We start from the raw sequence: 22,238 nt of genomic DNA on the forward strand, positions 1-22,238 counted from the left end.
TTTGTTATTATAGTTGTTCAGTTTCTATTCTTATTAAAGAAACCACTTATTAAAATTGTGCAAGGGAGCTTTTTTCTTTCAGACGTCTAAGTGGACAAGTAACTGACACAATTTAAATAATGAGATATCTGAGAGCCCCTTAGCTTCATTTTTAATATCTTCTCCCTTAACGCTTTTTCAAGCTATTTTCATTTCTATTATCAACCTTTAACTGCTCTCTGAATGCAGAGTTTTCATATACCTTACTTACTGTGTAACAATGCAGCAGAAAGTGCAGCCAAAAGGTGAAAATAAAGAAGTCTAATGACATCCAATTAGATGTAGAAGTGGAAAACAAATTATTAGCGTAAAAAACTGCAAGTGCTATCGTATGAGACGTTTTCCTTCTAGGTAACTGAAGAGTAAGAAAGGGCCAAAACAGCAAAAACATACAGAAAGGATAAGAGAATTGAACACTCTAGAGAATTTAGTGAGAAGACACACAGTACAGTACATTCAGTAAGAGTGAATATTGAAAAACAGGACTGAACAGCATTGTTGAACTACATTGATAAAGACTAAAGCTAGATTTCTTATCCTTTCTTTTGGTATGTGAGTTACGGAGTTTTCCAGCAGTGCTTGAAACAAGGCATTGAACAACAGTAAACAGATTTTTTAGTGCAGTATTTAATTCTGCAAACAGGTCTGCTGCTTCAGAATACAGAACATCATTGCATTATACAACAACAGCACACTGACACATTGTGATGGGATTTGGTGGCTATATCGTGAAACGCTCATACTGACAATTTGCCCAGTGAGCAAAGTGTTTCACTGCTAAAGAATACACGTGGCAAACCAGTGCAAACTGCAGGTGCAGAAATCTGCCTGACCTAAAACTAAAAAAGCCAGTGCTCTGACAGTCAAGGTAACTTCATCATTAGACAAGCTTCAAAGGACCACCAGTTTCCTGTTCTGTAAGCTCAGCACTAACAGTCCAATTGAAAATGTTTTTTTTACATGCTTCTCTGAAAACTTCCGCTTCACTCTTGAAAATCAAAGCCCATCTCATGCAAATTTGGCAACAATCAGCTTTACTTGCATGCAGTAGTTAAGTTTTATATTATGAGGGATGAAGTCTAGCAGTCAGTTTTGCAGTTTTCTGGCTTTATGTTACTTTTTTTTTTTTCTTTTTTAAATAGAAACAGAGACCACCACTCATCTGCAGTTTGCATGGTTCTTGATTTAGGAATAAGTGACTGCAGTCAAACTCTTACCTCCTCATACACTCCAGAGCCTGGGTGAAGACCTGGGGAGCCATTCCATGTTCATGCTGTAGGATCAAACATTGCTCTAGGGTGACCGACATGGCTGTTCTATCCTTGGCACTTTTACAGCTTGTAAAGCGAACACCGTTTAGTCTGCGGCATATCTGGAAATGGGATATACAATTCATCATCCCTTTCTCACGCATAACCTCCTGGCAGAGAACACACCTGTATTTCTCTTCCCTGGAGAGATACAAATGTTGTGTAGGACTCTGATGTCAAAAGTTGTCATCTTTGGGATAGCAGTACTTCATTGCAGGGGTTGTGAGGAAAACACTGATTTGAAAAATGAATTTTCTTTAATTTTGTCTTTCCAGCCAATAAGATCAAACTAAAAGCATTTACAGTATTTAGGAGGTAATACTCTTTTTGCATGTCTTAGTCTGGAGGAGGTTTAACCTAGCAGTATTTCCAAGCTGTATGCAAGAGATGAAGAAATCTGAAAATATGAGTAATAAGAAAGGGGAAAATGCAGTGTTTTTATACATATAGTAGACTAACTGAGCTGTGCAGAGGTGCTCAGATTAATAAATACCTCAGCAGCTTGCCAAAGGATATCAACATTCTTATTTTTCCTTGCATGTACATTTTGTCCCAGAAATCTTAACAGTTCAGGCAGACATGTCTGACTACGAGATCGAGGTAGACCTATAAAAACAAACAAAACCAAGTCCAATTATTTATTTGTATTCAATATTTTCGTAAAAATAAGCTACAAGAAAAGTGCTCCTATCTGCTAGTTGGAAACAATCATGTTTTCTTGAAACTATCAAAGCTTACTATCAAAGCATTAGCAAATTGAGGCTAATTCAATTCTGAATTACTTAGTACACCAACAAACCAAGTTTAATCAAACTCAACGGAAAATTAACATTTAGGGTATTTAAACCTTCAGGGGCTCAGAATCTGATAGCACTATACTAACAGAGGTAAAGGGAGCAAGATTGGTTCAACATCTTAGTTTGTGTGTCACCGACACACTTGTGCTCACACACTTTGGAACTGTAAACAAACATGTAACTGCCTATATTATTCTCCTTCACAGGTGATAGGACATCATATACGTCTCTACAGAAACTCTGAAGATATCATTTTATAATCTGCTCACATTTTCAACTTTGAATTTGAAAGCTAGCCAGTTTTCGGTTACAGGAAGCACTCTCTCCGATAGGACTCTGCACTGCCTGTATCTTTTTATTAATATTTCACCCAGTGGAAATAAATGATTTGAAGGCATTTTAAAAGCTTTTTTTTAAAGCCCTCAGTAGTCATCTTGTACTCATGTGTTCAAAGTGTAATATGGCATCTCTTACACATGCACCAAGGTACTCATAATGAGTATTGAATAGGTCTTCTTGTTTTTCTGTTTTTTTTTTAAGGGGGTAACTACCAAGAACATCACCTAAAGCTGTGAGTGGATAAGTAAGGTAATATGCACTGTTAAAAAATGACTGTGTGACCAAAAAATGCATAATTTACAGGGTTTTATTTTGGACCACATCTCTTCTCAAGAAAATAATATGCAGGCAAAATTGTGCCTATCCTAGTTGTCTCTACTTGAACTCTATACCTAGAAAAAAACTAATACCTGCAACAGAAAGAAGGCAACAGACCATTACCTCAAATATCTCTAAAGACAAGCAGATATAATGGAACATTATATTTTCTCCTCAGTTAAGGTAGTAACTCACTTTGAAATTTCTGCAGTGCTGAGAATTAAGAGCACAACTTTTTCAGAGAAAGGACAGTAGGTCAGAGATCAACTTTCCTTGTGTCTTTTGCACGGAGGGAACATTTTCTACAAACTGCCAGCCCATTCCTCACTGGCCTCTTGTCGCTTAGAGTGACCCACTTGTTTTTTCAGGTGAAGTATTTCCCAAAATAAAAGTACATAACCTCCTTTTGTCAGTACTTACCATGGGCTACACCTCTGGACGGTCATACTAACCACCTGCTTTACAGTTAAAGAAAAAGTTATTCTGTCTTGACAAGGGTTCATGGAGAAACATGTTTCACTTTGTACTCCTTAAAAACCACCACAGAAGAGGTACAAAACGTACCCTCAGACCTTCCTTATGGCAAGCACACTCCCAGATTTGCCCAGACAGACGTAGCTTTTCACAGAACACCTCAAACATGTCTCCTGGGACACCTGCAATATTATTTTTTCCATACCGCTAATCAAAAATTTTTGGTTAATGTTTATAACCATGAACCATGTGTCCAAGCTGTATTGGAAAACCAGCTAGAAGATGTCTGCGTTTACCCAGGACAAACAGTGAAGCAGAAGGAAGTCTTGGCAGAGGACAGATTTGTGGTAAAAAGAGACCTGTTTGTGGTGTTCAACTCAGGTGGCAGGGCGTTCAAGGTAATGAAAGGTGAGTGGAAACAAGGGAGAAAGGGAAAGGTGGATACAAGACTGTTTTGTTTTATTTTACCATCTGAGGGCATGCTAACATCACCTGTCCAACTCTGCACGTTCACCTTACTCAGAACTTCAAGTTACTTGAAGAAAAGCCTCCAGTATAAGGAGTAAGTGATTCTGGTAAAGGAGAAGCTCAAAGCAGTGGCAGCAATGCTCTTTAAAAACAGAGGAGGACAACTATGAAGTTAAAAGAGAGGTCAAAAAAGCTATGAAGACAATAAAAATAAATGATAGGAGAGAAAACAGACTGCAAGATAAAAAAAAAAGTTTAAGGAAAAAGGCAAAAGCTAACAGAAGAATGGACGAAAATGAGAGGTCCAGAGTTGAGGGAAGAGATTGAAGTAAACAAAAGAAGCAAAGCCAAAGATGGGAAAATAAAAAAGAACTAAATGGGAAATATTATATAAGACTACATGGACAGAGAGACAATGAAGAAATGGTGAGAACAGTAGAACAGAAAAAATCACTGTAAACTGATTAACTTTTAAGGTTTACAAGAAAGTCTGATGTAATAAAAACCAGTTGAATTTTTGCAGCTAAAATTTCAGACAAGCAATAGTGGAATGTAAAGGCCTCATAGGAGGGAGGCAGGTTCTGCTCTCAGTTGCATCAAAAGAGTCCAGGGTAACTGGAAGTGTAACAGCACACCTTTCAAAAAGAGCCACAGAGAGCATTCTGCTTGATAGCATAGACCCATTGCGTGTTGCTGCATTTGTATTTCTGCAATAAAACTGCAGTTTTGGGACCTGTGAATTTAGCTTACAAGAGGAGGCTGATACTAATAATAACGAATTAATGAATTCTAGGCATTTTGTGTGGTCACATGTAAATAATGCATTTATAACGCTGCTTCCAGAGAAAATAACAATGAGCAAAAAATTTCCCATAAAACCAGTAAAATTCAAACTTGTAGCTTTTATATCTCTTCCAGATACTAGTCTTCTCTGTTGCAGGCTTCACATGCTACAATTTGAAAGAAGCTTCAAAAGAAAAGCAGGGGGAATAAGAAGTTCCTACAAAATGGCATTTGCTCTCTGTACAGGCCACCACTAGCACAGAGAACATCACCAAAAACCGGAGGTGAAAGTGCTGTTGTTATGACCAGTCACTTTTATACCTTCCCTCACAGTAATCTGATAGTCTAGCTGCCTGTTTATACAGCACATAGTGCCTTTTAGAAAAAGACATAAAAGTAAAATAAAAAAAGAAAGTTAACCAGAATGAGCCTCAAAACACTTGAATCTGCTCTACTTAGTGCTAACGTGTTAAAATAGAGCTGCATCATTTCTTAGAGGTTACTACACTGGCATATCATTAACATTTAAGCAATTCATTTGAAGCAAACAAATAAAAAATTCAGCCTGCATTGCTCTTCAATCAAATTTGCCATTAGTTACTGAATACTTACAATCATCAGGCAAAACTTCCTTGAACTGCTCAAAATATGAATTTAACCGGACTAAGCTTTCCATGTTAATTACTTCTTGCAATGAGGTGTCTCCAAACCTTTAAAAGGTGAAGAAGGGAACAGTTAACTGCAAGGTAATCTTTCCTGTTTTCTTAGAAACAACTCCACTTGGCAATATGACTACCAGAACACAGTTTAAAGATTCATCCCATGAAATTCCTAAACACTCAAATGCAGAAGAAAGTGTAACAGACAAGAGTTGTAGTGACTCGTTCCAGAAAAAGAAAATACATGAGTGCAGGAGCAGGGGAAAGAAAGGCAGAAAGGAAAATCTTACAGAAATTAGTATTTAAATTACTTTTGTTTCTATATATTTCTATCAATATTAAATACCCATCTATTTGGTAGATCTTTTTGCAAAAATTTAAACTTTTCATAATGGAATTGCTGGCTCAATTTGAGAGCTAATAATAACCATGACACCAGTAGGCAGGATCAAGAACTTCAATTTCAGACTTGTGAATGACAAATATCGATCTGAGGAGGGATGAAGTGTGAATGGAACAAATATCATCAGCAATGCTGGGATTCATCTCATCTAACAACGTTTGTCTCTTATAGGCAATAGAGGAAAACAGGAACTCCTGGAATGCCTTTGTTTGACTTATTTTAGATGTCTACCATCAGATCGCATGCTCCAGCTGGGTAGCAAGGCTGGTGCCACAACATCTGTGTGCCTGACCTCACTGGAGTTCTCCATGAGAGCTGCAGTGTGCCAATGTATTCCTATAAGATAAGGCCATAACAGAGGAAAGCTCTGGTAGCTCTCCCAGAACTGAACAACTTCCCTAACAAATACGATCATATAATTACATTTTTCAGCTCCAAAGAGCCCAGTTGCATTACATCAGTACTGCAACAACAGGTAAAACAAAGGTCCTGAACAAAGGTCCATCTAGCCCAGTATCCTGGATTTTGACAGTGGCCAAAGAGGGAATCTAAGGAAGAGTACAAAACCAAGACAGCAAATACACAGTGATCCTTAGAACGCTCCCTCAGCAGCCTCTGGTGATCTGTCACTCTGAGTTCCTCAGTCAAAAGCAGCACCTCTGTGTTAAGTAGACCATGATAGATTTCCTCTTCCATAAAGCCACTTTTGAACCACATAAACCTTTACTACACACAAAGTAGTAAAGAGCTCCATAGCTATACGCTGTGTGAAAAAGTACCTCTTTTTTTTTTTTGTTTTGAACTTGACAGCTTCATTTGATGGTCCCTTGTTCTTGTATTAGAAGAGAAAATGAATCACTTTTAGTAATGCAACAGTGCAATTTCAGAGAGACATACTTCCATCAGAACAGGAGATTGTTGAACTGCCATTAAGGTTGAGCGTGCATGACTGAATACATACTTCTCTGCTAGGGTTTGCTGCTCATTGATTCCCACATTGAAAAGAACAGGCTGAACCCTCAGTAACATGCCACTCTGAATCTCTCGTGGCAGCAAGTCAAACAAGGCGCTTGGCAAAGGGATCCTCACATTAAATCCATCACTGCAAATAAACAAACAACTATTAGACATACAGCACAAAAAGTAACATTATGAGAATGCGCTATTTATGTCAAGAGGGATAACACCTAAAATATAAACCAATTATTAAAAAAAAAAGTATCAGTCAAAATTCCAGACTTTAAAGTACTGCCAGAGCTTGATCCCAGTCAGAAAAGCTATGCTAATTAAAAAACAAAGAAGCAACAGCCTGTAATGCTCATTTCAATCAGATCTGACAATTTCCTGAGAAAAGCTGAACTTGCTTTTCCCCATTAATTACTCTAGCTCTTCTACAATGCAATGAGAAAAAGTTGAATTTTGGCATGTCCCCATCTCATCAAAAGTAGAAGAGTAGATTTAAAAGAGAAAAAAAAGATTTAAAAGATTAAGATTAAAAAAGATTAAAATAAAAAAGATTTAAAAAGATTTGAAAGAGAAAAGTAGATTTACAGCTTTTATCACGGGTGATGATGCATATGCAAGAAAGGAAGCACTTTTGGATACAATGAGTAGTGCTGACATTTCTGTACTGAAGGGTGGAGGCAACGATAGGTGTGACCTAAGTATAAATTGAAGAACGAGCCAACAAAAGTGCTGAGGTGGAACCTTATGGCTCAGCCCTACAAACCTGTTCCTGCAGTACAACAGGTTACCTTGGGTCAGCTGAGCTACTGCAAAGATGTACATGTTTTATCTCATGGCCAATGTGAGGTAATACAACTTACCTTAACCCATAACATCACTGCAGACTAAGGTAAATCATATTACCTTACCTTTACTACAGGCTGAGGATTGCCCAGATATAAGTTATTGTGGTTTGTGCGATTTGCATTAATCTAACAACAGCAGTACCTTCATGCTATGTTGCAGTCCTCACAGTGCAACCTTCCTACGATCATTTTTCTGCTCACAAGGCACTTAAAAAAAACCCTCAAGTATAACATGAGTTCTGAGAGCCACATAACAACATAATCAAAATTGGTCTGTGACCCTTTTACATTGGCTAGAGGGAAAAATATTGCAGTACATATCCAGTGTTATATCTGAATGCAAACACTTGTTTTCACCTCTAAATGTAAAGCCTCCACTAGTTTGCACCAACATAAATAAGTACGATTTTTCTTCTCTTAACAGAGTAAAATCTGGGCAGAAAATAATAAGCAGCACTATGAGGCCTGAAGCTAATGAAGCCTGGTTTTCTACTTATTTGCGTCCTGTAGTTGACTGCAAGTTTTAACTAAAGCTTTTCTTTGAAAGGGGTTTTCTGTCAGCTCTCAGCCATTCACAAAGGCCTCAGCAATTTCTGCAGTGTATACTATCACATCACTGTCCTTCTTCAGTCAGGGCACTTTTCATTGCAGCTGAACCTGAACTTAATTCAGTTTCTTCAAATGTATTTATCTTTGAGAATTCTAGCCCTTTTTCAAGATGTGGATGAAACTGGGCAGAGCTTCAGCGGAGCTTATTGCAGCACATTGCAATTGAATAGGCCTCGTTTCCTCAAGAATTCAGAGTCAAAACTAAAAGGTTCTGAAGATTCTGTGAAACACAGAAATATTTAAAACATTCACTTCTCTGAGGCCTCTGTCCTCCCACGGCTTCCTCCTGGCCTGTGAACTGACTCCCTCGGGGCAGAAGTCTCTTGCAGGTGTCTATCAGCACTATGTCACAAACCAGCTGATCAGCAGGTGAGATGTTTGCATGGAAGCGTTGCTCCATCTGTTGCAAAAGCTTCCCACCACAATAAAGCTGTAACAGGTTGCTCCTACTCTACTTCACATGAGGCTTCGTGAATGTTCGACACTTCAAACAGACATAAAAAAAAAAAAAAGCTTGCCTTTAAACGCAAACTTGAAAATACCTCCATATAAAGAGGTGACCAAACTGAGAAGCAGCTCAGTGTTTCACAAGCATCCACAAGCTGAATCCACAGTTTGGCCCCAAGAGTTCAGAAACTGATGATAAACAGGCCTCACCTCAACAGCAGCCCATCAACTAATATGCTCCATGTCCTGTAGTGCTAACCCATTAGCCAATGACATACAGTAAAGCACTGATCAACTGATTATCAGTGAATCTCTCATATACGAGATCAGGCTCAGAAGTCAGTCTGAAATTTAAAAACAGCACACGTACCTAAGAACAGACTGAATACTTCTGGCTTATGATTACAGAAGGCTAGGTCAAAATTATATCTACTCATAAAACAAAACTCATAGTTTGAGCTTTGCCATATATTCCTTTGCAGTTCAGCTCTCTGTAAAATGAAACACTGGTAAAAATTAAAAAGTCATCTCCAAAAGATCTCTCTAAAGTTCTGAGAAAAAAATAGCACAATATAAAAGTACATTATTCGCTTGAGTTTCAAGTACAGTATCACCGCTTCTCCCTTCTTCAGCCCCACTCTTTTCTCTCACATTCTGCCTCCCCTTTCTTTTTTTACCGATTTCCAGTGATGACCGGCAGCATGTCAGTAGATGTATTTGATGTGGCCTGAGTTACTTTAAAGGTTACATTCCTCAAGTCCATTATTCCCAAACTCATGTCCTCCAGCATTGCCAGCTCCTCACCTAAATCAAGGAGGAAATAGTCAATCATCATTATTACAAACAACTTCCCCTTATCCACTTGCTATGACTTCAGGCCACTGCTCTCATAAAGCCGTTCTGTGGGTGAGGAGGGTAGGGCGCCTGGTCCTCCACCTTGATCGACATCTGCCTGACAAGGTCCTGATTCATTTTGTGAGTTTAGCAAGGATAGAAAACAGCCCAGCCCAGACCAGCCTACTGTCTTTCAAGTAGATTGTGTGCTGATTTTCCAGTTTAGACAACACTAGTAAATATTTCTCAGCACAGTCATATCCATGACATCCTTTGTGTCAAAAAGTGCTTTGTCACACTGTATTGCAGGGTCTTACAGTGGACTCTGGATTTATTCAGGAAAGCATTCCCTAACGGGTATCCAAATACCTATTCTGATATAGGAGTGAAATATGTTTTCTTTTTGCATTATCTCTTCAGTCTCTCTTTCTATAGTAGGATTAATGAAGGTCAAGGAAACGCAAAAAGCATTTTTTGGATGGAGCTCCTCCCAGCTTACTGGAATTTTATTCGCTTTCTTTTCCGAAAAAATGTTGAATATTTCTTTTTTTAAACCCTTAGTCTTATTACATTACAAGGCAAGCGCACTTTATTTTTTAAAGTCAACTAAATCAAAAGAAATTCGGAATTGCTATTTGCTAGCTAATTAATGACTCCAGATATTACTTGGTTTTACATTTCGGTTTTCAAAATCATTTTGTAGCTGAGCTGCAGATTGTCCCATATATTCATCTTCTGCTGTAACCAATTTAAAGCAGAATTGGGTGACTCACAGCTGCTATCACCCACTTGCTCTATGTCTTTACCATAAGTGCTCAGCAGGCTCTCAAACTGCGCTAGCAAGCCAATGGTGTAGAGTTGTCTCAGAAATCCATCATCGTGTAGGCAGTTCCTCAGCTTGATAATGAAACCACAAATAAGAGCTGTCAGCTGTGAGAGAGAAAACAGACAAGAGTGAAATAATTCCAGACAAAAAAGCTCTTCAGCCCCAAATGGAAACAACACTGTATATACGAGATGCCATAAAAATCGGTCACACTGATGCTCTTTTCCTTTAAATGGCACGGTTTTTTTCCTTACAGTTGACATGAGAACAATCAACCAACAAAAATCAAAATGCTCTTAAAATCTGATTTAGGGCATACTGGCTTGAACTTGCAAGCTATCCCAAGGTGGGACTGCTGCTGATCTCACATATACTTGTTTTCTTGACATGATCACTTGTACTGGAATCCACAACTTGTGAATTACAAAGGAGTCTACTTGGAGAATTGTTTTAGTTACAGAGCAACACAACTAGTTCCAAGCCAAGAACTTTGATAGTACGATTAAATTAATCTTTTTAAAATGACATTTTAAGAAAGCTGTAAAAAGGCAATGCCTGTCTGCGCTACATAAAGATTCAAACTCTGTAGTGTTATGAGACGGTCAGGACAAGGCTGTGATACTGAGATTAAATCTTAATTCAGTCTTTTGGATATTTATGATGGGTAAACATATTCAAAGCACAGAGTTAAACAAAGTTATCTGCAATATAAAGTGGGTTTTGTAAGGAAAAATTATCTGTGTTTATCTCTAGGAGAAATTGCATTTTGGGACAACTGCTCTACCAAACAACGTACAAGAGGTGAGCTGTTGAAATAAATAAACAAGACATTGATTCTCGCTATGTAAAATGTTTCCACAGGACAGCAGACAAGCTGAGTAAGTGTAGTGGGCAGAAAAAGCATGGAAGGTGCCTCCAGACATCTCTTAGTCCGTGGCTGACACAGAAGAGACCCCAACAGGTCCAGAAACAGAACTTTTATAAAATCCCAGCACCCATTCCTCTCCTTGTGGCTGGATTTCTCCCCTTAGGTACTAAAGGTCCTATTGGTTTTCTTGATGCAAAAAAACAACAAAATGTAAGTGTGGGAGTACACTTTCTGCTCATGAACCTTTTCTTCCCCCTCCTCTCTCTTCCACATTTTACTTCTGGTTTTTGATCAGTGGCATTGGGATGCAAAGGTTGTTTCTGTATGCAGCATTAATCTCACTAGTTCTGGCACAGTTTTTTAAAATTGGGAATATATGTCCCAGGGAAGATATAAGTTTTATATTTCCAAACACAGGCAAGTGAACAGTAATAACAGGACAGCACAATCTGCGAGAGGAGATCATAGTGTTAAACCTGAGGGTTAACATAGATCAGAAAAATTCTGCAGTTGTCTTCCAGACTTCATAAAATCCCGCCACAAGGCTAAGTGCAATCAGACCATGCAAACTTCATTGCTTACAGTTTGGCAGAAGACAACATCTCTGCGATACTGAAGGCTCAGGCACAACCCTATTGTTGGTGCACTGTCCTGCATTAATAAAAAGACCATGGCTTTCTTTGCCTTGTCACTCATCATGGCTACGCAGTCTGTGAGTGTTGTCAGCAAGGGGTAGAGAGCCTCGCTCCATTCACCTGGTTAAAAAATAAAATTAATGGCACTGTAAGTACTTAATCTGAAGCATACCTACATTAAGAAGAAAATTTCTGTTGCAGGTTAAAGCAAAATGATCCACATTTAGTGTTTGTTTTATTCTGGCTGTCCAGTGACTTCCTGCTTGTTACTAAGCTAATGTTACCTTACACAGTGGTTTTTGAATGAGGAAAATATGGAGAATTCTACTCTACAAGGCTGTTATGACTTTCCCAACCATGCAATAGCTCTCATATTTGCCCCCACAGAAAAGACTTTACAATAGGTGATTTGGAAAGCACAACAGGAAGATGAGTATCTATATACATATGTGTATATAAATGTGTGTGCATGTTCAAACACACCCTTTCACAGTGCATATACATGGACAGAGCATGGAGTCCATCGTATAACAGATATAGTGAACATCACCTTGGCCTCTCCTGTCAGTGAGATTTCTCCCAGATGCCTCTGCCTTTGAATCTTTTGTGGACTCATAATCGTATTATTCAACTGCCTCACCATCTTGAAAATAAATGAACTTACAAAAAGTTATTCAGATACTATACTAAAATCCATTTTCTCTACAATATAAGGAGAGGATAGAACAGTGGTTTGCTTTTGCCCTCTTTAACGTAACATTGAAACAGGACACCACTTCTTTTTAAAGGGGAGGACAAAGTGTTTTATTTTTAAAAAGCACCAGAGCCCACAAACAGAAGGTACACCAACCCTAGTCTGGATGGCTGTACCAACAAGGCAATGTACAGAGCAGAACCTATAAGAATGGGGTCATTTCAAGCCTGCGAGAGGAAGTTGTTCATGATTGCAACTGGAAGATAGGGCTAAGAGTCAGTATTAATATATGTTTCTTTGATAACCATCCAAAGAGGGGAACGTTGGAAGTCTGCTAACAGAAACATAACTGACAAGATTAACAGTACTATCCTTTCTGCTTTTGTTCTATGCGGTAGATAGACAATCTAATAAACTAGACAAGGGGAAGTTATTTGGCTCTGTTCCATCACCTTACTTTAGGAGAGCAGGAAACATTAAGAGAACAAAGAATTACAGCTTGCCTTTTATATTCTACTAAATATTGTCCTCTCAAAATAAAACAGATGTCATAATATGGACCCGTGAACACTCAGGAGGCAAAACATAGATGATACTAATGAAGTGTTTCTCTAACTGCACTTAAGAGCTTTGCTATGCAGGAATGAGAATGACAAAAAATTGAAGACATCTGGCACATCCTCATTCCATTGCTGGAATATACATACACATATATAAGGTATGGTAATCATAAAGTATCACAGAATGGTTGAGGATGGAAGGCACCTCTGGAGATTATCTAGTCCAACCCCCCTGCTCAAGCAGGGTCACCTAGAGCACATTGCCCAGGATTGTGTCCAGACAGCTTTTGAATATCTCCAGGGAAGGAGACTCCACATAGTCTCTGGGCAATCTGTTCCAGTGCTTTGTTACTCTCACAATAAAGTTTTCCCTTATGTTCAAAAGGAATTATATTTACTATATAAAAATATATATACATATACTGGTATAGAGTATCCTGGTGGTACACCAGAACGCCTGAGGATAATGCAAACCTCTTTTTTTTTTTTTTCCTCTCACAATTCACATGCAGTAAGATGGCTCATTTGGGATAATGAGTAAAACTCCTCTGTGCTGTGTATTCTCTTGATTTAAAATACTGACCGTGGAAAAAGTGAAACCTTTGTCAGTCTACAGAATTCTAATCACTTTTCACTTCCTGTTTCCTAAGTGTCATACACGTCCTTTTAATATTTTAGTCAATGGTAGCTGCCATTAACAGTAAACAGGAATAAAAGGAATCACTGCCCGGCTCAAATCAGGGTGAAACATTCCACTAATGGCTTTTAAATAACTGTATTTGAAAGGACTCTCAAGTGTTCACTTTCACTTGGATTCTCCCTTCCTTCTTTTTTGCCTCATTAATTTTCCTAAGAGACCTTTATTTTTGAAAGGAGATACTCTATAAAATTAATCAATGGCACTTTCAAACACCATGAGGCACTCGAATTCTATTGAGAAATCTATTCTGAGCTCTGTTCTTATGTTTTATGAGATGACCAGAATATTTTAAAACTATTATAGATTCCACTGGGCAAATCCATAGGTAGACTAATTTGGTATAGGGCTTCAGATCAATGGGCATGGAAGGAGTTGTTACAGATTTCCAGAAGCTGGAGATCTAGTCCAAGCCAGCTTTAGATACATTTTGGACATAAATCTCACTTTTTATCAGAGGTCTCTAGCTCATGTTAAAAGTTTTTCCACATCTAAAAACTGGAAGTCTGTCATCTGTTTTGTGTGTTTTATAGAAACACGTTGCGTACCAAGAGATAAATCCTGCAGGCTCCAGTCAGACAGCTCCAACTGAATTCTGTCTGTTAAATAAGGGCCAGACTTAGCTCTGCAAGTCTTTTCTGCTTTTCTGATGAGCAGGGCTGATCAAAGCCATACCTTAAGGCACACTTTGAGATGTGGTATGTAAAAAAAAAAAAAAAAAAAAAAAGAAGAAAAAGAAAAAAAAGAAGAAAAAGTGCTGAGAAGGCCTATAAAGTCACATTGTGGAGCTTCTCTGAATACATGTTGCTCTCTGAACATGAGAAAAAATGTAATGTGCATACACTAAAAGATCCTTATACATAAGTCTGTATAAATCAAAGATTCTAACACATAGGTGGGAAAAAGGAGGTTATTTTTGGTAAGTCTTCCTTCTCCAGAGCAACAAAGATATCACAATAACTGGCCTCCAGAACCTTGACAAGGTATCTTGAGTCTTTCAGGAGATATGTTGTGGGTGAAAAAAATAAGAAGAAGAAGAAGAAGAGACCCTAACGCCCATAAATCAAAGTACTGGGCACCTGCAGTTGCCGTTGTGTTTAGGTCAGGGTTGCAAATACTCATAATCTCTGAAAAAGACAGATTTAAGTAACTGCTGAAATAGATGCTTAGGCCTGATGCAGTAAAGTATATTTAGCAACCCATCTAAGTATATAGTCAAGACACGTTTGACTTCAGAGGGACTCAAGCATTAAGAGCTTTGCTACATTGCAGCCTCAATTAATTAAATTTAAGATCCAGTTTGGGGTACATTTGGGTGCCCAGCCGAGGTAACCTGTTTGCTTTTAATTACTCCCATCTTAAAAATAAATAAATAGCATTAATTCTTGGCACATCCCTTTAGTTTTTGCAACATCTGAATGTGATACATACATTAAAAATTGGTGCAGCTTTTCACAGACCAAAAGCACTTCCTCTGTGATAGAAGCAAATGGGGTAACTGCAGCCAGAGTGGACAGCTGAGAAAAATGTTAATATACTCTACATTTTGTGGAGATGAAAACTGAAAATCGTACCTGTATGGGGGTTTTATTTCCCATTGGCTTCGCTAAAACCAGGAGCCCATGCTGTAACAGTTCACAAATTAAACCTCCACTGAGCTCAGATTAAACCAATCTCAAACTGGAAAAATTACAGCCATCTGGCTGGGAATGAGTGGTGTTACTGAGGCACATTATTCAGGCCTTGTAAATATAATAAGAGTGTGAGGAACTACAAGGAGAGAGGGGAGAAGGCTAATAGTATGATAAAAATCTTTTAAATTTTGTATTCTGAAACATTAGGCTTGCAGTGCCCTACGCTGCCTGGTGCACACCCACACCACGGTGGGTCTCCATCAGCCTAGTTGAGTGCTCTATGTTCTAGTGCTCATTCAGAAAGGCAAGTTTACCAGCAAGTATGAAAGGGCGTGTCTGAAAACTCATTAAAATCAGGCTCCCACAGGCTTCAGTGATACTGGGAACATGTCCCCAACCCACTGCCTCCCACATTAGTTTACTAAAATGTGTCAAACGGAGAAACCACAGAGAACATCAACAAGTACTCTCCCATATCTGGACATGAACATTTAGCTACCAGTGCTTACCGGACAACCTCTTGCACTATTATTTAGGAAATAACAACTTCTCAACGCATCTAGGTAAACCACATGATATTGCTGAGCATTACCGTTCAAAAATGGTCAGTCTTATCAGCAAGGCACTTGTTCAGTTGTTAAAAACAAACAAAAACCTGCAGTTTTCAGAAGAAGCGGAAGCCATGAACGCACATACCTGGGCCGGATTCTTCCAGAGCGGGGCTGCAATCTGCACAGAAATGGAGGGGCAACATGCATGATTAAGGAGCAGCAACACAGTCTAAACATAAGCAACTCAAATGCTCAGTGCCGAGGATCTCAAACACTTCCACAGAGCGGACCGCAGCTTAGCAGAGCTAGTCCCTGGCCCTGAGGCACAGAGGGCACAGGCCGTCTCCTCCACACCACCATTCCTGAGCAGGGGGACACCAGGATGGGGCTGCGGAGGGAAGGCGGCACCCTTGAGCTCAGCCGCTCTCAGGGGATTGCCCCAGGGGCACTGCTGATCCCCAGCAATCCACAAGGCACCATTTGAGAACCACTGGTTTAGTGCGATTATAAAATAAGCTGGCAGTTAGGCAGCTAAACAGAATAGCAAAAGACTAGCAGTAAGTTCGACGTGCTCGCGCACTTAACAGAAAATGACATTAATGCACCCACGCTGCAAGAACAACAGTATTTCGCTATTTTAGACAAATTTATGATACAAAATTTCTGAGACAGTTAACACCAGCATTGGATTGTGTGTTAAAGGCTCAAACCTCCCCAGTGAAGCTTGTGACTGTTTTACACCCACTTCAGTGGCAGGAACAGTTTGTCAGACAAAAATAGCTACAGTGCAATGCCAACAGTAGAAGGATAATAGACCTTTCCATAACAAGTCTCACATGAATGACCAGCAGTTTATTAAACTAACAGACTTATACTCCTGTTGTATTCATATCTAGATTCACTCGTCAATTAACTACGAATTTGAAAATAACAGCAGAAAATATAAAATTCAATTATAAGCATAAGGACAATCATGTGACCTGAATAATCTGAGATAAAAACCTCTCAGTAAGCCAAATCGCATAGTATCCATTACGGAAACTATAGGCCCCAATGTAATTTTCGAAATGAATATCTAAATCTATAATGAAAATAAATTTAAAAAAAATTATTTTGTCTCCCCTCTACGATTTTAAGTAGTATCTTCTTTCGAAACATTCACCTCTAAAGAGATCCTTTAAAGTCCTTCAACAGCATTTTACTGCATCTCTCTTACCAGTTCTGGAAGTATATGGGGTTATTTATTTATCTATTTATTAGCATTGTATTCAGACTAAGTTCTGGCTGCTCATCTTTTCATTTGTTCATCTGACAAAATGTCGATTATTCAAACCTCAGGCATATTACAATCAAAAGTGCTTCTTCTTTGAATATATGACAGGAAAAACTTTAAAATGTTGGGGTCCAAACCTAGAGAATGGACCTTCTTTGTCTCTCAGGTATTCAGACAAGGAAATGAATTTAACGGAAAAATTCCAATTGATTTCAATGAGATCAGCTTTTCTTATACCACTGAATCTGTTCCTCTGTCAGAAAACCCTGACCTTTAATTAGCAACTAAATTTGATGAGAATGATGAAGCACTCAAGTTTGCCCTCGGTTCCAGTAAATCTCCCAAGTGTAATTCAAATTGCCCGTTAAGACCTATGAAAAATGTCTTGCATCAGATATCTAAGAAACAGGATTTCCTCTCCAGGATTTTTTAGGATAGGTTCAGCCAAGACTTTGGTTGACAGTCCTTGAGACTTCAAATCTAGTCCTTACACTTAGGCAGTACTGGGAAATGGCAGCCCCTCAACTCTAAAGCTTGCTACACTTCTTGATTTAATTTGTCCAGTTCTGTGGATTAAAAGGGAAAATTTTTTCCTGTTTCAGAGGCACAGGAGGGAAAGGTTACAGAAACTTTTGGCACAGACAAAACCTGTGGTAGGTAAATGTAGCAAATTCCTCTTTGGTATGATGTAAGTGAGATCCAGAGCAGAGGTAAAAGCTTGACTGAAAATTCTGGGTACATTTTGAAAGAAAATGATTGTTCTAAGATGCTTTTAGCATGGAATTGTCTTGGGAAAAGCTTCTGATACCACTCTCCACCGATTTTTCCTACTCTTTTTAATATTAAAACTTCAAAACTTGTTATTGTTGATAGGAAGGTGCATTGCGGTTTACTGATAAAACTTCCGTGTAAATCTACATAAAACTTCATAAAACTAGCTAGCAAATAAAAACACTTAAAGCTGTCAAATCGGTAGAACACAATCTAGTCATAAAGATTAATAGAGAATACATTCTGAAACAAGAGTCATCTCCCCTATTCCTTTATAATACACTAAAATGTCAGTCTAATCTTGAAAATCACAGTCATTTAGGATACTAAGCAAATCAGATGTAACAGAGGTACAGACCTATACAAAATAATATCTAAACAGTATTTTAATTTCCCTCTTGCCTTTTTTTTTTTTTTTTTTTTGCTTAAGGTATTGCTTTCCAACTTTACTGTAATGTTAACGGTGGAATGGACATGAAGTCACAGACATAGATGAGGGAGGAAGAACCATCAAAAGATTAAGATAGAACAAAAGGAAATGAAAACACAAATCTATCTCTCTAGAGCTAAACTTGGCATACCTGTTCTATTAAAAGGAAAAATGATAGTGACCGTCAAAGTTTTTGAAGTAAATAATGGGAGAAGAAGCCAAATGTCTACAGATGTAAATGAAATAATTTTGAAATTTAATGCAAGGCTGGAAAACTGTCAACCTAAACTGGTAAGAATTTCTCTCATTCACATTCTCATGGCATTATGCAACTGGATTCCACCCAGTACCCTTGTGACATCAAATTTTGACAGGATTACTCCACTGAGAGCTTGCGCTGCCAATTCCTACCTTCTAGCTATATGAAATCTAACTAATCAAGGGCTTTAGCACCACGGTTTTGACAATTTGGATAAATATCTGCTTTAAACTCCAATAAGTCCATCCAAGTTTAGCTCAGTCTAATGGGTCTCCTTGGCTCTCCTCCCACACTCTGGCAGCCCAGCTAGGGCCATTACTGTTGAAGTAGTAGTGCATGTGTGTCTCTCATATTTTAGTTAACCTTTTATAGAGGTTCACTGTCATAAGCTTTGATTGCAACAGGAGCCACCAGAGGTGTTGTTTGACAGAAGCTTTGAAGCCACCAGAAAAGCCACCAGAGGTGGTGTCTGACACAGCTAACCCCCATGCCTGTTTTACAAGCTTCAAAACACCCACTGTGAAATCCCAATGCCAGCATAATCAATAGGAGATTTGCCAGTGATTTCAGTGGGATGGAGATTTCTACCTAAGCTGTGGGTTTCGTGGCTCTCAGCACGCCATCAGCCCTCTCTGCCTGACACCAGTGCTCAACACCACCACTGAGCTAGAGACTCAGGGAAGGATGCAGGAGAGGCTTAGGAAGGAGGCCAACGCACAGCAGTGATAAGCAGGGTCTGGCATACGCACTTGCGTTTCTGAGAGAATGGCATGCACAGGATGATGTGGATGATGATGGTGGTGAGGATGATGAAGGTGATGGTGAGGTCTCATTTAAATCTTCTGGATTTATCCAGTAGGCACGAGTGTCCCGATTACCTTTCTTACTAGTACAGCTGGTGTCACATTGGAAAACGTCTTCACAGCTGTCGCTTTGCAAGCGCTCTTTCTGGAGAAGTTTGTCCACTCTCTGTATAATACACTCCAGACTTTTGTCAACATTCAGCCAAACTTTCTCCTTGAAAGAAAAACATTCCCTTCTCAATTTCAAAAACAAAGAGACAAAGGGTAACAAATCCCCTGACACATACATTTCCTGGTGTGATTTTAGGTAAAGTTTCTTCTGGGCTATTATGACTACATTTGTGCACACACAAACTCTGCATATATAAATAAATCAGCATATCAAAAACATGTGGAGGTGTCACATATGGTAAATTGCAGAGCTATGTTAAAATTAAATTTGCTGAACAATTTGACATGCCTCTTATACCCACGATTCACTATTCCAATTTCCAACAGGCATCATCTTTTATTTTTGAAACCCATGTTTGACTGAAAAACATTTCCTCACTTTTGCTGACAAACGTTTACTTTTCTCCTTTAAAGATGTATTTCCTTAAGGTCCAGAGTGATTAGAATTCAGTAACAGCCTTTTCTCTGCTCAGAATGCTCGTAGAAGCAGATGTATCTCATTCCTCTCAAGGCTAGGAATGGAGAAGATGATTTAGCATTCCCTTCTAAGCATGGATGGGCCCAAAAGCAAGCTAAATGCAGAGAAGTTTTAGACAATTTTAGAAGTATGAGAGGAGAAGGCAGTGTGCGCTTTAACTTATACAGAGCTAGTCCCTTCGGTCAACATTTAAAAGTGGCTATTTCTGTAAATGTAAATACTGCTTTTGTAGAAGCAGGAACTAAGATGAAGGAATAAAAAAATACAAATTTGTACAAATATTAATTAAAACTATCTGAAAGATTTCTGGAATAATTATAAAGATTTGGAATGATCTATGTATCAAGTCTGTATTGCAGAAAAATTAAATCCACTGTGCTACTAATTTAGATAACAGAAGTAGTAGTTTTTATAGATTAAAAATGATTACGTAATAATTGTTTACAACTACATATCTTTTCTTCCCTATATAACTCTGTGAGTAACAGATAAAATTACTATATGGTAATATCAGTATCTAAGTAACTGAATTGGCTGTATTAGTATCTCATTACTGTGAGTCTGACTGTAAGTCAGAGAACACCAAAACAATTAGAATGTGTAAAGATCTATTCTCCAAATAAATTGGATCTCATTTCTACGTTGGTATTTCATAATATTAATCACTGTTTTAATTAATCTGGACTATTTTTGAAATTTAATTCACTTCTGTTTTTATTACAAATGACAGTACTTAACTCAGGCCAACTTTCATGTAAATTGGCAGAGTTGAATGGAAAACCACTTAAATCCTTAGTGCAAACAGTTTTAAAAAGCTGTTCATAACCAAAATAGAGATGGATAGCAACTTCTAAATATTTAGATGAGGGGATAAAAACAGGAGAAAAGTTGCAAGGTTGCATTGTATAGCTAACACACACAAAATGTGTTTTATTTTTGGTTTAAGTGTAAGAGCCCCTTGTAGTATGATCCTCAGTTGTTTATTTTAAAAACTGTTTACTTTCCCTTGGAACTGACTTCATAAAAGCCTTGCACCAAAAGTAACGATCTCTGCTATTGAGGAGACACAGAATGATTTATTAAGGCTCGTCTTTGCTAGTTTACCAGTATCTCTAGTAGATGACTAAGATACCTAATAACGTGCTCCGAAATACTTATCCTTTGGATCTCTGACGAGCAGTTACAGACCTTCCAATTAAAGAACACAGCAGATAAAAACCGAAAAGAAGAAAATATTCATCACTCCCTTGAGCAAACGTACCCATTCCTCTTCGTGCCAATCCACCTGCAGAGAAGATCGGCTATTTCTTCCCGTCCACCTGGCCACAAGTGTATCTTGGTCGTTCCTCAGCATCACTTGTTCGCCTTCTCCAGAGGTTGGAGATGCCTTTGAAGCTATATAATCTGGCCTTGCAGCATTCAGTGCATGTATTGAATTTGCCAACAGCTTGCAGTCACAGACTGTGACAAGTTGCCGGGTCTAAAAAGCAATAAAACCCCCACAATTTAAAACCTTTCCTTTATTTGCACTCAATTTCTTCTTTTTTCTTTCTGTGAAAGAATATAATATAACTAATATCTTGTAAAAGAAAATAACCACCATTAAGCAGTCTCTGAGGTGCCTTTAAAACCATTTTACAGCATAGCTTTAAAAAGATATATAGGATACCAAATACAAAGGGTGTATTTCCAAAGTCCATACTACTCTTTTGGCCGTGCACTTGTTGAAAACTTCACTAATAAATTTGTGATTCTCAACAGGTTTATTAGCACTTCACTCTCCATTTGACGAAAGGTTAAAACAATATGGAGACACTTTTTACAATACACAGAAGTTGCCACACCAACTTGGACAATTTTTAGCAAGCTGATTGAGCACACATTGCTGCCATTACTGCTATTTAGAAAATATCTCCTTCAGGGACATAACAGGTCAGTAACACTGTATTTGTGTTTTGTCCCTGTAAATAAGATTGTGTTCAGCTGTGGGTCCAGGCTAATTTCTGTTAACAGGCATCAAAAAATAATGGATTCATATCATTATAATTCAGGTAAAGGCTGTGTCACCATTAGTACTTATTTTGGCAGTGGAACACTACAAAAGAGCTTAAGTTACTTAAGCTTTGTCCACTTTTTGATGCTTGACATATGACTAAGAGGGACATTAAAAAAGAAAGGTGATTATGAAGAAAAGAGTATAAAAGAAAATGAAGAATGCTCATTTCTGGAATATGATGACTGAATGGAGAGTACCAGCGGACATTGCTTTACACTCTTAGTTCTCCACTGCGCTTTCA

General features: G+C 38.3%; 1 protein-coding gene across 50 annotated transcripts in view; it reads right to left on the reverse strand.

The window, feature by feature from the left end:
* INPP4A (inositol polyphosphate-4-phosphatase type I A) overlaps nucleotides 1-22,238 on the reverse strand; it is a 136,546-nt gene that overhangs the window by 12,277 nt on the left and 102,031 nt on the right. For 26 of the 50 annotated variants that reach the window (XM_068923708.1, XM_068923653.1, XM_068923628.1 and 23 more), the window contains 10 exons: nucleotides 21,203-21,421; nucleotides 19,239-19,506; nucleotides 15,902-15,934; nucleotides 11,568-11,740; nucleotides 10,098-10,221; nucleotides 9,135-9,261; nucleotides 6,552-6,692; nucleotides 5,141-5,238; nucleotides 1,843-1,955; nucleotides 1,257-1,411 (listed from right to left, as the gene is read on the reverse strand). In XM_068923708.1, the coding sequence (XP_068779809.1) occupies nucleotides 1,257-1,411; nucleotides 1,843-1,955; nucleotides 5,141-5,238; nucleotides 6,552-6,692; nucleotides 9,135-9,261; nucleotides 10,098-10,221; nucleotides 11,568-11,740; nucleotides 15,902-15,934; nucleotides 19,239-19,506; nucleotides 21,203-21,421 (1,451 nt within the window). The remainder of the gene's footprint in view (nucleotides 1-1,256; nucleotides 1,412-1,842; nucleotides 1,956-5,140; nucleotides 5,239-6,551; nucleotides 6,693-9,134; nucleotides 9,262-10,097; nucleotides 10,222-11,567; nucleotides 11,741-15,901; nucleotides 15,935-19,238; nucleotides 19,507-21,202; nucleotides 21,422-22,238) is intronic. The other 24 variants (XM_068923865.1, XM_068923808.1, XM_068923856.1 and 21 more) reach the window with 2 other exon arrangements.

This window comes from Struthio camelus, chromosome 1, assembly GCF_040807025.1.
Source record: "Struthio camelus isolate bStrCam1 chromosome 1, bStrCam1.hap1, whole genome shotgun sequence".
Classification (NCBI taxonomy): Eukaryota; Metazoa; Chordata; class Aves; order Struthioniformes; family Struthionidae; genus Struthio; species Struthio camelus.